At 54.3% G+C, this 16,054-nt stretch overlaps 1 protein-coding gene across 1 annotated transcript in view; it reads left to right on the forward strand.

Moving 5' to 3' along the window:
* Positions 1–16,054, forward strand: part of LOC140405349 (nck-associated protein 1-like) — a 167,822-nt gene that overhangs the window by 105,980 nt on the left and 45,788 nt on the right. Inside the window, exon 20 of the mRNA XM_072493647.1 lies at positions 2,102–2,232. Coding sequence (XP_072349748.1) covers positions 2,102–2,232 — 131 coding nt within the window. The remainder of the gene's footprint in view (positions 1–2,101; positions 2,233–16,054) is intronic.

The raw sequence follows: 16,054 nt of genomic DNA on the forward strand, positions 1-16,054 counted from the left end.
AGCAAGTGGGTTTGGTGGTCCAAGTACATTTAGATTCAGTGTGTGTCGAAGTTCAATTCTCCGGATTGGGCAGTCCTTCACTAACAGCATCCTCCAAATATTCTGCACATTCAGATCCTGACGGTCCTTGTCCATCGATCTGTTCCTCCGTCATTCAGTGATGTGCGGATCTACTGTCACCCATTGTCCATCCATATTGACTGCCATATCATTTTATTTTATCATGTGCAGTAATCACCAAGCCAGTCATTAGCTCCCTCAGTGGTAAAATGGAGCTCTCTGAGCCCTCTGCTGAATTTTGTCAGGGGTGCAGTTTTCAGTGATATGAGTCATTAATCAGGGGGGCATTACAGCTGCATTCTGGATACCTGTAAGGCCCCACTTGTGCCAATTTGCTACACAAAAGCCTTGGCGAGTGCGGAAACGGCTCAATGTTGGTGTGGCAGCTTGAAGCGGGTGAGCAGGCTGTGGGGTCTGTGATGAGGACGCGGTTTTTAATGGTGGCCGTACAGGGTGGCATAATGGGAGGTGAACAGCAGGGGCATTGGGAAGATCCTTGTGTAGCGACAGGCTTGGGTTGGTGTAAGCCCTTGTCCAGGGGCGTTCTTGATGCAATCTCTCTCCTTATGTGAGGGGGCAAGGATGTGCCTCAGGACTGGGAGCCAGGGGAGTTGGGTTGATCAGACGGTACCCAAGATGATACCCATTGTTGTGTTGAGCTGGGCATCTACAAGATTGGTATGGGATGAGTTGTACCACACTGGTTCACAGTGCTCTGCAGTCGAGTAGACGGTGGCAAGAGTTCAGGTCCTTACGTTTGAAGCATCGTGAGGCACCTGCAGGTTTGCTGAGGAGGTTGTTTTGTGTTTTGATCTTTGCTGCTGTCTTGCTCAGATTGTTTTTAGATGTCAATGTTCGGTCAAAGGTCACACCATTCAGTTTCTTGCCATTTAAGCAGGTCTTGAGTCCCCCCTTGGCGCTGCCGGTGTAGAGGTGCAATGGCCTGTTTTTTTGCTGCTGGGCTCAGTGGCCATGTCATGCAGTGGTTTGCAAAATCATTCTTTAATGTTGCCTCCAGTTTGGAAAATGTCCGAGCCTGAGGCACAGCAGATCTTGTCAGCATAGATGAAACTCCGAGACATGGTTGGAGGCAGACGTTGACATAGAGATTGAAAAGAGTTTCCTCCAGGCACTTGCCTCGTCACCCATGTACACCCTGAACCGTCTATCTCGGAGTAATAGTTTGATGTTGTCAGTAACCCACAGAGTGAGGGCTCTTGAGGTTTTGACAAGGTGTGCCAGACCGTGGCTAATGTTGCAGTGAGATTGAGAGAGACGGTGCCTGTTTTTAGGTTATTTTCAAAGCCACGTTCAATGAAAGTGGCGAGGGCAAGGAGCTGGTATAATCTGTTCAGGCATCTGTGACTGTACCACTGTTATATATTGGGCAAAATCTTCCGGCTGTTCACACCGCTGCCGTCTTCCAGTCCCGCCGATGGCACCCCCCCACCGCGGGTTTCCAGGCGGCATGGGGTGGATTCAATGAGAAATCTCATTGAGAGTGGCAGGGCCAGAAGATCCTGCCATTGGCTGTCTCCCGCTAAGGAGAAACACCCCACAGGGAGGCCAGAGAACCTCACCCCTTTTCGTCGCAGCTGTTGCCAAGGCAATGAACCCAAAGGCAGTTGTGCTTAAATTAAGAACGAGCCTTTTTTAAAAAACGACGATGAATTTGTGCAACCTGCTTTATTCCGACTCCAGATGATCTTGCAGTAGTTTGGGTGGCCATCTTCCTCTACAAACTTAAAATGAAGTTAGTTCCTGGTGGTCAGGTCACAACATGTAAGTCGCCCAGTAATTGGATCCAAGGTTGGCCATGTGGTAGGTGCCCTTTGACCCCGGTTAGAGGAACCTGATTGAGCTGTCAATGACGGTTTGCCTCAAGGGTTGAGCACCAACCCCAGTCTGTCAAGTCTCGAGCCAGGGAGACCTGATGACTCCACACAGGTCTTTGTGCTCTGTGGTTCCCCGGCCTAGATACCGCCAACCTTCTGACAACATTGCACATGAGGTTCACCTCTAACTGACTCTCCTTCTCTAGGTACTTGGAAAGCCTCCTGAGGCAAACCAGTGCTGGAATAATCATCCACTCCCCTGCTGTCAGAGCCTTTGTGACAATGCCTGTCGAAAATATCCAGTTATTCAATGCTGAGGAATATTCAGATGTTTCAGGTTTGTGAATATGTTCTCATTAAGATTATTGCCAGTCCTCTGGTGAAACGTACCCAATTCTGCCAAACTTGTGCAAACTCTTTGAGGAATTCAAAAGTGAAAATCATTTCCAGCACTATCTTTTGCATTAAATTAGAAAAAAAAATCATTGATATAGACTGTAAAGTTCTTGTCGGATGGCCTGATTTATACTACAAGAACACTTGTAGCTAAAGCTATAAACAATTTATTAACATTAAGTGTGGGTCAAATATATACAAAACAACAGATGAATAACAGTATGAACATGCACAAGCAACCTCTCTCTCAGCTCCCTAAGTCAGTCTGAGGTCAGATGACTCCAACATTCACTTATATACTAATGAGACTCCTAGTGGCCAGTCGGTGAATTACAACACAACCATGATATCTTTACACTGCCCACAAACCTGATCATTCCCTTCATTTGAACTAATCCCCCGCCCCACATCCGGCATGAATGCAAGATATCGCGGACACTGGGAATCTGATATGAAAAACAGGGAAGGGTGGGAAAACATTGCGGCTCTGGCAGCATCTGTGGTCAGAGGAACTGGGGCCGAAATTTTCCGTCCGTTCCAGCCGACGGGATTTTCTGGTCCCAGCTTATGACGACCCCCCCCCCCCCCCCCACCCCATGGAAATCTCTGGCGGTGGGCGGTGTGAACAACAGGTGAACGAGTTGACAGTGGTGGGTCTGGAAGATCCAATGGCGGGTCGGCTCCACCGCGAGGTGGGGGTGGGGTTGGGGGGGGGGGGTTGGGTTGGGGGGGGGATCCCACCCAGAGTTTCAGCTCGACAGTCTTTACCTCAAATGCTTCATCCCATTTCCAATAGAACCGGCTTGTCGCGTCCACTTCCACCAATCGCATCACCAATCGCACTCTCCGAGGCAGCACGTTCCAATTCATCACCAGTCGCACTCTCCGAGGCAGCGCGTTCCAATTCATCACCAGTCGCACTCTCCGAGGCAGCGCGTTCCAATTCATCACCAATCGCACTCTCCGAGGCAGCACGTTCCAATTCATCACCAATCGCACTCTCCGAGGCAGCACGTTCCAATTCATCACCAATCGCACTCTCCGAGGCAGCGCGTTCCAATTCATCACCAGTCGCACTCTCCGAGGCAGCACGTTCCAATTCATCACCAATCGCACTCTCCGAGGCAGCGCGTTCCAATTCATCACCAGTCGCACTCTCCGAGGCAGCACGTTCCAATTCATCACCAATCGCACTCTCCGAGGCAGCGCGTTCCAATTCATCACCAATCGCACTCTCCGAGGCAGCGCGTTCCAATTCATCACCAATCGCACTCTCCGAGGCAGCACGTTCCAATTCATCACCAGTCGCACTCTCCGAGGCAGCGCGTTCCAATTCATCACCAATCTCACTCTCCGAGGCAGCGCGTTCCAATTCATCACCAGTCGCACTCTCCGAGGCAGCACGTTCCAATTCATCACCAATCGCACTCTCCGAGGCAGCGCGTTCCAATTCATCACCAATCGCACTCTCCGAGGCAGCGCGTTCCAATTCATCACCAATCGCACTCTCCGAGGCAGCACGTTCCAATTCATCACCAATCACACTCTCCGAGGCAGCGCGTTCCAATTCATCACCAATCGCACTCTCCGAGGCAGCGCGTTCCAATTCATCACCAATCTCACTCTCCGAGGCAGCACGTTCCAATTCATCACCAATCGCACTCTCCGAGGCAGCACGTTCCAATTCATCACCAATCACACTCTCCGAGGCAGCGCGTTCCAATTCATCACCAATCGCACTCTCCGAGGCAGCGCGTTCCAATTCATCACCAATCGCACTCTCCGAGGCAGCGCGTTCCAATTCATCACCAGTCGCACTCTCCGAGGCAGCACGTTCCAATTCATCACCAATCACACTCTCCGAGGCAGCACTTTCCAATTCATCACCAGTCGCACTCTCCGAGGCAGCGCGTTCCAATTCATCACCAATCGCACTCTCCGAGGCAGCGCGTTCCAATTCATCACCAATCGCACTCTCCGAGGCAGCGCGTTCCAATTCATCACCAGTCGCACTCTCCGAGGCAGCACGTTCCAATTCATCACCAATCGCACTCTCCGAGGCAGCACGTTCCAATTCATCACCAATCGCACTCTCCGAGGCAGCGCGTTCCAATTCATCACCAGTCGCACTCTCCGAGGCAGCACGTTCCAATTCATCACCAATCACACTCTCCGAGGCAGCACGTTCCAATTCATCACCAGTCGCACTCTCCGAGGCAGCGCGTTCCAATTCATCACCAATCGCACTCTCCGAGGCAGCGCGTTCCAATTCATCACCAATCGCACTCTCCGAGGCAGCGCGTTCCAATTCATCACCAGTCGCACTCTCTGAGGCAGCGCGTTCCAATTCATCACCAGTCGCACTCTCCGAGGCAGCGCGTTCCAATTCATCACCAGTCGCACTCTCCGAGGCAGCGCGTTCCAATTCATCACCAATCGCACTCTCCGAGGCAGCACGTTCCAATTCATCACCAATCGCACTCTCCGAGGCAGCACGTTCCAATTCATCACCAGTCGCACTCTCCGAGGCAGCGCGTTCCAATTCATCACCAATCGCACTCTCCGAGGCAGCGCGTTCCAATTCATCACCAATCGCACTCTCCGAGGCAGCACGTTCCAATTCATCACCAGTCGCACTCTCCGAGGCAGCGCGTTCCAATTCATCACCAATCGCACTCTCCGAGGCAGCGCGTTCCAATTCATCACCAATCGCACTCTCCGAGGCAGCACGTTCCAATTCATCACCAGTCGCACTCTCCGAGGCAGCGCGTTCCAATTTATCACCAGTCGCACTCTCCGAGGCAGCGCGTTCCAATTCATCACCAGTCGCACTCTCCGAGGCAGCGCGTTCCAATTCATCACCAATCGCACTCTCCGAGGCAGCGCGTTCCAATTCATCACCAATCGCACTCTCCGAGGCAGCGCGTTCCAATTCATCACCAATCGCACTCTCCGAGGCAGCACGTTCCAATTCATCACCAATCGCACTCTCCGAGCCAGCGTTCCAACTCATCACCAATCGCACTCTCCGAGGCAGCGCGTTCCAACTCATCACCAATCGCACTCTCCGAGGCAGCGCGTTCCAATTCATCACCAATCGCACTCTCCGAGGCAGCGCGTTCCAATTCATCACCAATCGCACTCTCCGAGGCAGCTCGTTCCAATTCATCACCAATCGCACTCTCCGAGGCAGCACGTTCCAATTCATCACCAATCTCACTCTCCGAGGCAGCGCGTTCCAATTCATCACCAATCGCACTCTCCGAGGCAGCACATTCCAATTCATCACCAATCTCACTCTCCGAGGCAGCACGTTCCAATTCATCACCAATCTCACTCTCCGAGGCAGCACGTTCCAATTCATCACCAATCGCACTCTCCGAGGCAGCGCGTTCCAATTCATCACCAATCTCACTCTCCGAGGCAGCGCGTTCCAATTCATCACCAATCGCACTCTCCGAGGCAGCGCGTTCCAATTCATCACCAATCGCACTCTCCGAGGCAGCGCGTTCCAATTCATCACCAATCACACTCTCCGAGGCAGCACGTTCCAATTCATCACCAATCACACTCTCCGAGGCAGCACGTTCCAATTCATCACCAATCGCACTCTCCGAGGCAGCACGTTCCAATTCATCACCAATCGCACTCTCCGAGGCAGCGCGTTCCAATTCATCACCAGTCGCACTCTCCGAGGCAGCACGTTCCAATTCATCACCAGTCGCACTCTCCGAGGCAGCACGTTCCAATTCATCACCAGTCGCACTCTCCGAGGCAGCACGTTCCAATTCATCACCAGTCGCACTCTCCGAGGCAGCGCGTTCCAATTCATCACCAGTCGCACTCTCCAAGGCAGCACGTTCCAATTCATCACCAATCGCACTCTCCGAGGCAGCACGTTCCAATTCATCACCAGTCGCACTCTCCGAGGCAGCGCGTTCCAATTCATCACCAGTCGCACTCTCCAAGGCAGCACGTTCCAATTCATCACCAATCGCACTCTCCGAGGCAGCACGTTCCAATTCATCACCAATCGCACTCTCCGAGGCAGCGCGTTCCAATTCATCACCAATCGCACTCTCCGAGGCAGCGCGTTCCAATTCATCACCAATCGCACTCTCCGAGGCAGCACGTTCCAATTCATCACCAATCGCACTCTCCGAGGCAGCGCGTTCCAATTCATCACCAATCGCACTCTCCGAGGCAGCGCGTTCCAATTCATCACCAATCGCACTCTCCGAGGCAGCGCGTTCCAATTCATCACCAATCGCACTCTCCGAGGCAGCACGTTCCAATTCATCACCAATCGCACTCTCCGAGGCAGCGCGTTCCAATTCATCACCAATCGCACTCTCCGAGGCAGCGCGTTCCAATTCATCACCAATCGCACTCTCCGAGGCAGCGCGTTCCAATTCATCACCAATCGCACTCTCCGAGGCAGCACGTTCCAATTCATCACCAGTCGCACTCTCCGAGGCAGCACGTTCCAATTCATCACCAATCGCACTCTCCGAGGCAGCGCGTTCCAATTCATCACCAATCGCACTCTCCGAGGCAGCACGTTCCAATTCATCACCAGTCGCACTCTCCGAGGCAGCGCGTTCCAATTCATCACCAATCGCACTCTCCGAGGCAGCACGTTCCAATTCATCACCAATCTCACTCTCCGAGGCAGCACGTTCCAATTCATCACCAGTCGCACTCTCCGAGGCAGCGCGTTCCAATTCATCACCAATCGCACTCTCCGAGGCAGCACGTTCCAATTCATCACCAATCGCACTCTCCGAGGCAGCGCGTTCCAATTCATCACCAGTCGCACTCTCCGAGGCAGCACGTTCCAATTCATCACCAGTCGCACTCTCCGAGGCAGCGCGTTCCAATTCATCACCAGTCGCACTCTCCGAGGCAGCGCGTTCCAATTCATCACCAATCGCACTCTCCGAGGCAGCACGTTCCAATTCATCACCAATCTCACTCTCCGAGGCAGCACGTTCCAATTCATCACCAGTCGCACTCTCCGAGGCAGCGCGTTCCAATTCATCACCAATCGCACTCTCCGAGGCAGCACGTTCCAATTCATCACCAGTCGCACTCTCCGAGGCAGCGCGTTCCAATTCATCACCAGTCGCACTCTCCGAGGCAGCACGTTCCAATTCATCACCAATCGCACTCTCCGAGGCAGCGCGTTCCAATTCATCACCAATCGCACTCTCCGAGGCAGCACGTTCCAATTCATCACCAATCGCACTCTCCGAGGCAGCACGTTCCAATTCATCACCAATCGCACTCTCCGAGGCAGCACGTTCCAATTCATCACCAGTCGCACTCTCCGAGGCAGCGCGTTCCAATTCATCACCAATCGCACTCTCCGAGGCAGCACGTTCCAATTCATCACCAATCGCACTCTCCGAGGCAGCACGTTCCAATTCATCACCAGTCGCACTCTCCAAGGCAGCACGTTCCAATTCATCACCAGTCGCACTCTCCGAGGCAGCACGTTCCAATTCATCACCAGTCGCACTCTCCGAGGCAGCGCGTTCCAATTCATCACCAATCGCACTCTCCGAGGCAGCGCGTTCCAATTCATCACCAATCTCACTCTCCGAGGCAGCTTGTTCCAATTCATCACCAATCGCACTCTCCGAGGCAGCGCGTTCCAATTCATCACCAATCACACTCTCCGAGGCAGCACGTTCCAATTCATCACCAGTCGCACACTCCGAGGCAGCACGTTCCAATTCATCACCAATCGCACTCTCCGAGGCAGCGCGTTCCAATTCATCACCAGTCGCACTCTCCGAGGCAGCACGTTCCAATTCATCACCAGTCGCACTCTCCGAGGCAGCACGTTCCAATTCATCACCAGTCGCACTCTCCGAGGCAGCACGTTCCAATTCATCACCAATCGCACTCTCCGAGGCAGCACGTTCCAATTCATCACCAGTCGCACTCTCCGAGGCAGCGCGTTCCAATTCATCACCAGTCGCACTCTCCGAGGCAGCGCGTTCCAATTCATCACCAATCTCACTCTCCGAGGCAGCACGTTCCAATTCATCACCAATCGCACTCTCCGAGGCAGCACGTTCCAATTCATCACCAGTCGCACTCTCCGAGGCAGCGCGTTCCAATTCATCACCAATCGCACTCTCCGAGGCAGCGCGTTCCAATTCATCACCAATCGCACTCTCCGAGGCAGCGCGTTCCAATTCATCACCAGTCGCACTCTCCGAGGCAGCACGTTCCAATTCATCACCAATCGCACTCTCCGAGGCAGCACGTTCCAATTCATCACCAATCGCACTCTCCGAGGCAGCGCGTTCCAATTCATCACCAGTCGCACTCTCCGAGGCAGCGCGTTCCAATTCATCACCAATCGCACTCTCCGAGGCAGCGCGTTCCAATTCATCACCAGTCGCACTCTCCGAGGCAGCGCGTTCCAATTCATCACCAATCGCACTCTCCGAGGCAGCGCGTTCCAATTCATCACCAGTCGCACTCTCCGAGGCAGCGCGTTCCAATTCATCACCAATCGCACTCTCCGAGGCAGCGCGTTCCAATTCATCACCAATCACACTCTCCGAGGCAGCGCGTTCCAATTCATCACCAGTCGCACTCTCCGAGGCAGCACGTTCCAATTCATCACCAATCGCACTCTCCGAGGCAGCACGTTCCAATTCATCACCAATCGCACTCTCCGAGGCAGCACGTTCCAATTCATCACCAATCGCACTCTCCGAGGCAGCACGTTCCAATTCATCACCAATCTCACTCTCCGAGGCAGCGCGTTCCAATTCATCACCAATCGCACTCTCCGAGGCAGCACGTTCCAATTCATCACCAATCGCACTCTCCGAGGCAGCGCGTTCCAATTCATCACCAATCGCACTCTCCGAGGCAGCGCGTTCCAATTCATCACCAATCGCACTCTCCGAGGCAGCGCGTTCCAACTCATCACCAATCGCACTCTCCGAGGCAGCGCGTTCCAACTCATCACCAATCGCACCCTCCGAGGCAGCGCGTTCCAATTCATCACCAATCGCACTCTCCGAGGCAGCGCGTTCCAATTCATCACCAATCGCACTCTCCGAGGCAGCTCGTTCCAATTCATCACCAATCGCACTCTCCGAGGCAGCGCGTTCCAATTCATCACCAATCGCACTCTCCGAGGCAGCACGTTCCAATTCATCACCAATCTCACTCTCCGAGGCAGCGCGTTCCAATTCATCACCAATCTCACTCTCCGAGGCAGCACGTTCCAATTCATCACCAATCGCACTCTCCGAGGCAGCACGTTCCAATTCATCACCAATCGCACTCTCCGAGGCAGCGCGTTCCAATTCATCACCAGTCGCACTCTCCGAGGCAGCACGTTCCAATTCATCACCAATCGCACTCTCCGAGGCAGCGCGTTCCAATTCATCACCAATCGCACTCTCCGAGGCAGCGCGTTCCAATTCATCACCAGTCGCACTCTCCGAGGCAGCGCGTTCCAATTCATCACCAATCGCACTCTCCGAGGCAGCACATTCCAATTCATCACCAATCTCACTCTCCGAGGCAGCACGTTCCAATTCATCACCAATCGCACTCTCCGAGGCAGCGCGTTCCAATTCATCACCAGTCGCACTCTCCGAGGCAGCGCGTTCCAATTCATCACCAATCGCACTCTCCGAGGCAGCACATTCCAATTCATCACCAATCTCACTCTCCGAGGCAGCACGTTCCAATTCATCACCAATGGCACTCTCCGAGGCAGCGCGTTCCAATTCATCACCAGTCGCACTCTCCGAGGCAGCACGTTCCAATTCATCACCAATCGCACTCTCCGAGGCAGCGCGTTCCAATTCATCACCAATCGCACTCTCCGAGGCAGCGCGTTCCAATTCATCACCAGTCGCACTCTCCGAGGCAGCGCGTTCCAATTCATCACCAATCGCACTCTCCGAGGCAGCACGTTCCAATTCATCACCAGTCGCACTCTCCGAGGCAGCGCGTTCCAATTCATCACCAATCGCACTCTCCGAGGCAGCGCGTTCCAATTCATCACCAATCGCACTCTCCGAGGCAGCACGTTCCAATTCATCACCAGTCGCACTCTCCGAGGCAGCGCGTTCCAATTCATCACCAATCGCACTCTCCGAGGCAGCGCGTTCCAATTCATCACCAATCGCACTCTCCGAGGCAGCGCGTTCCAATTCATCACCAGTCGCACCCTCCGAGGCAGCACGTTCCAATTCATCACCAATCGCACTCTCCGAGGCAGCACATTCCAATTCATCACCAATCTCACTCTCCGAGGCAGCACGTTCCAATTCATCACCAATCGCACTCTCCGAGGCAGCGCGTTCCAATTCATCACCAATCGCACTCTCCGAGGCAGCACGTTCCAATTCATCACCAATCGCACTCTCCGAGGCAGCACGTTCCAATTCATCACCAATCGCACTCTCCGAGGCAGCACGTTCCAATTCATCACCAGTCGCACTCTCCGAGGCAGCGCGTTCCAATTCATCACCAATCGCACTCTCCGAGGCAGCACGTTCCAATTCATCACCAATCGCACTCTCCGAGGCAGCACGTTCCAATTCATCACCAATCGCACTCTCCGAGGCAGCACGTTCCAATTCATCACCAGTCGCACTCTCCGAGGCAGCGCGTTCCAATTCATCACCAGTCGCACTCTCCGAGGCAGCACGTTCCAATTCATCACCAGTCGCACTCTCCGAGGCAGCGCGTTCCAATTCATCACCAATCGCACTCTCCGAGGCAGCGCGTTCCAATTCATCACCAATCGCACTCTCCGAGGCAGCGCGTTCCAATTCATCACCAGTCGCACTCTCCGAGGCAGCGCGTTCCAATTCATCACCAATCGCACTCTCCGAGGCAGCGCGTTCCAATTCATCACCAGTCGCACTCTCCGAGGCAGCGCGTTCCAATTCATCACCAGTCGCACTCTCCGAGGCAGCACGTTCCAATTCATCACCAATCGTACTCTCCGAGGCAGCACATTCCAATTCATCACCAATCTCACTCTCCGAGGCAGCACGTTCCAATTCATCACCAATCTCACTCTCCGAGGCAGCACGTTCCAATTCATCACCAATCGCACTCTCCGAGGCAGCGCGTTCCAATTCATCACCAATCTCACTCTCCGAGGCAGCGCGTTCCAATTCATCACCAGTCGCACTCTCCGAGGCAGCGCGTTCCAATTCATCACCAATCGCACTCTCCGAGGCAGCGCGTTCCAATTCATCACCAATCGCACTCTCCGAGGCAGCGCGTTCCAATTCATCACCAATCGCACTCTCCGAGGCAGCACGTTCCAATTCATCACCAATCGCACTCTCCGAGGCAGCGCGTTCCAATTCATCACCAGTCGCACTCTCCGAGGCAGCACGTTCCAATTCATCACCAGTCGCACTCTCCGAGGCAGCACGTTCCAATTCATCACCAATCGCACTCTCCGAGGCAGCGCGTTCCAATTCATCACCAGTCGCACTCTCCAAGGCAGCACGTTCCAATTCATCACCAATCGCACTCTCCGAGGCAGCACGTTCCAATTCATCACCAATCGCACTCTCCGAGGCAGCGCGTTCCAATTCATCACCAATCTCACTCTCCGAGGCAGCGCGTTCCAATTCATCACCAATCTCACTCTCCGAGGCAGCGCGTTCCAATTCATCACCAATCGCACTCTCCGAGGCAGCGCGTTCCAATTCATCACCAATCGCACTCTCCGAGGCAGCGCGTTCCAATTCATCACCAATCGCACTCTCCGAGGCAGCGCGTTCCAATTCATCACCAATCGCACTCTCCGAGGCAGCGCGTTCCAATTCATCACCAATCGCACTCTCCGAGGCAGCACGTTCCAATTCATCACCAATCGCACTCTCCGAGGCAGCGCGTTCCAATTCATCACCAGTCGCACTCTCCGAGGCAGCACGTTCCAATTCATCACCAGTCGCACTCTCCGAGGCAGCACGTTCCAATTCATCACCAATCGCACTCTCCGAGGCAGCGCGTTCCAATTCATCACCAGTCGCACTCTCCAAGGCAGCACGTTCCAATTCATCACCAATCGCACTCTCCGAGGCAGCACGTTCCAATTCATCACCAATCGCACTCTCCGAGGCAGCGCGTTCCAATTCATCACCAATCTCACTCTCCGAGGCAGCGCGTTCCAATTCATCACCAATCGCACTCTCCGAGGCAGCGCGTTCCAATTCATCACCAATCGCACTCTCCGAGGCAGCGCGTTCCAATTCATCACCAATCGCACTCTCCGAGGCAGCACGTTCCAATTCATCACCAATCGCACTCTCCGAGGCAGCGCGTTCCAATTCATCACCAATCGCACTCTCCGAGGCAGCGCGTTCCAATTCATCACCAATCGCACTCTCCGAGGCAGCACGTTCCAATTCATCACCAGTCGCACTCTCTGAGGCAGCGCGTTCCAATTCATCACCAGTCGCACTCTCCGAGGCAGCGCGTTCCAATTCATCACCAATCGCACTCTCCGAGGCAGCACGTTCCAATTCATCACCAGTCGCACTCTCTGAGGCAGCGCGTTCCAATTCATCACCAGTCGCACTCTCCAAGGCAGCACGTTCCAATTCATCACCAATCGCACTCTCCGAGGCAGCACGTTCCAATTCATCACCAATCGCACTCTCCGAGGCAGCGCGTTCCAATTCATCACCAATCGCACTCTCCGAGGCAGCGCGTTCCAATTCATCACCAATCGCACTCTCCGAGGCAGCGCGTTCCAATTCATCACCAATCGCACTCTCCGAGGCAGCGCGTTCCAATTCATCACCAATCGCACTCTCCGAGGCAGCACGTTCCAATTCATCACCAATCGCACTCTCCGAGGCAGCGCGTTCCAATTCATCACCAGTCGCACTCTCCGAGGCAGCACGTTCCAATTCATCACCAGTCGCACTCTCCGAGGCAGCACGTTCCAATTCATCACCAATCGCACTCTCCGAGGCAGCGCGTTCCAATTCATCACCAGTCGCACTCTCCAAGGCAGCACGTTCCAATTCATCACCAATCGCACTCTCCGAGGCAGCACGTTCCAATTCATCACCAGTCGCACTCTCCGAGGCAGCGCGTTCCAATTCATCACCAGTCGCACTCTCCAAGGCAGCACGTTCCAATTCATCACCAATCGCACTCTCCGAGGCAGCGCGTTCCAATTCATCACCAGTCGCACTCTCCGAGGCAGCGCGTTCCAATTCATCACCAGTCGCACTCTCCAAGGCAGCACGTTCCAATTCATCACCAATCGCACTCTCCGAGGCAGCACGTTCCAATTCATCACCAGTCGCACTCTCCGAGGCAGCACGTTCCAATTCATCACCAATCGCACTCTCCGAGGCAGCGCGTTCCAATTCATCACCAATCGCACTCTCCGAGGCAGCACGTTCCAATTCATCACCAATCGCACTCTCCGAGGCAGCACGTTCCAATTCATCACCAATCGCACTCTCCGAGGCAGCACGTTCCAATTCATCACCAGTCGCACTCTCCGAGGCAGCGCGTTCCAATTCATCACCAGTCGCACTCTCCAAGGCAGCACGTTCCAATTCATCACCAATCGCACTCTCCGAGGCAGCACGTTCCAATTCATCACCAGTCGCACTCTCCGAGGCAGCACGTTCCAATTCATCACCAGTCGCACTCTCCGAGGCAGCACGTTCCAATTCATCACCAATCGCACTCTCCGAGGCAGCGCGTTCCAATTCATCACCAGTCGCACTCTCCGAGGCAGCACGTTCCAATTCATCACCAGTCGCACTCTCCGAGGCAGCACGTTCCAATTCATCACCAGTCGCACTCTCCGAGGCAGCACGTTCCAATTCATCACCAGTCGCACTCTCCGAGGCAGCACGTTCCAATTCATCACCAATCGCACTCTCCGAGGCAGCACGTTCCAATTCATCACCAATCGCACTCTCCGAGGCAGCACGTTCCAATTCATCACCAGTCGCACTCTCCGAGGCAGCGCGTTCCAATTCATCACCAATCTCACTCTCCGAGGCAGCTTGTTCCAATTCATCACCAATCGCACTCTCCGAGGCAGCGCGTTCCAATTCATCACCAATCTCACTCTCCGAGGCAGCACGTTCCAATTCACCACCAGTCGCACTCTCCGAGGCAGCACGTTCCAATTCATCACCAGTCGCACTCTCCGAGGCAGCGCGTTCCAATTCATCACCAATCGCACTCTCCGAGGCAGCACGTTCCAATTCATCACCAGTCGCACTCTCCGAGGCAGCGCGTTCCAATTCATCACCAGTCGCACTCTCCGAGGCAGCGCGTTCCAATTCATCACCAATCGCACTCTCCGAGGCAGCACGTTCCAATTCATCACCAATCGCACTCTCCGAGGCAGCGCGTTCCAATTCATCACCAGTCGCACTCTCCGAGGCAGCACATTCCAATTCATCACCAATCGCACTCTCCGAGGCAGCGCGTTCCAATTCATCACCAATCGCACTCTCCGAGGCAGCGCGTTCCAATTCATCACCAATCGCACTCTCCAAGGCAGCACGTTCCAATTCATCACCAGTCGCACTCTCCGAGGCAGCACGTTCCAATTCATCACCAATCGCACTCTCCGAGGCAGCGCGTTCCAATTCATCACCAATCGCACTCTCCGAGGCAGCGCGTTCCAATTCATCACCAATCGCACTCTCCGAGGCAGCGCGTTCCAATTCATCACCAATCTCACTCTCCGAGGCAGCTTGTTCCAATTCATCACCAATCGCACTCTCCGAGGCAGCGCGTTCCAATTCATCACCAATCACACTCTCCGAGGCAGCACGTTCCAATTCATCACCAGTCGCTACCTCACATTCCTCCGGCACCTTGTTGTACTCCAATATCTTCGTCACGGGTTAACACACTATTTCTCTTCCTCGCCGCTTGCTGCGCTGTGCCTGTGTTTTGACTTTCTGTGATGAATATAAAAGGACTCCCCGGTCTCTCTGAATGCCAACATTTCCCGGCACAGTAGCACAGTGGTTAGCACTGCTGCCCCACAGCTCTAGGGTCCCAGGTTCGATTCCCGGCTGGGTCACTGTCTGTGCGGAGTCTGCCCGTTCTCCCCGTGTGTGCGTCGGTTTCCTCCGGGTGCTCCGGTTTCCTCCCACAGTCCAAAGATGTGCAGGTTAGGTGGATTGGCCATGTCGAATTTCCCTTTAGTGTCGAAGAAGGTTAGGTGGGGTTACTGGGTTATGGGGATAGGGTGGAGGGGTGGGTTTAAGTAGGGTGCTGTTTCCAAGGGCCGGTGCAGACTCGATGGGCCAAATGGCCTCCTTCTGCACTGTAAAGTCTATGATTCCTAGTGTCTCCCTCTTCAAAAAATATTCTTCTTCTACAAGAGGCCCTACAAGAGAGGATAACACCTGCCTTTGCCACATTGTACTCTGTCCCCATGCACCAGGCACTCCAGCACCATCGCACACCCAAAATTGTTCACCCCCTCCCACTCACTGCCGAACACTGCTCACCACTGCCTCCCCTGGCATCCCATGCGACTGCCCCCCCCCCCCCCCAACCCGGACTGGCACTACTCAGCACCCACTGAGACTGCTGACCCGCCCTGATGAGGTGCCAAGAGATCAGGCCGCAATGCCCAGCGAGGGTGGGCCTTTCTGACGGGGGAGATTCCGGCTACCAGGGCGAAGCTTCACCAGCACAGCTCTGAGGTCACAACCTGAGTCGCTCCCACAAGTAGCTCTGATTCCTGGGATCCA

Source organism: Scyliorhinus torazame, chromosome X, assembly GCF_047496885.1.
Source record: "Scyliorhinus torazame isolate Kashiwa2021f chromosome X, sScyTor2.1, whole genome shotgun sequence".
In the NCBI taxonomy this organism is placed as follows: Eukaryota; Metazoa; Chordata; class Chondrichthyes; order Carcharhiniformes; family Scyliorhinidae; genus Scyliorhinus; species Scyliorhinus torazame.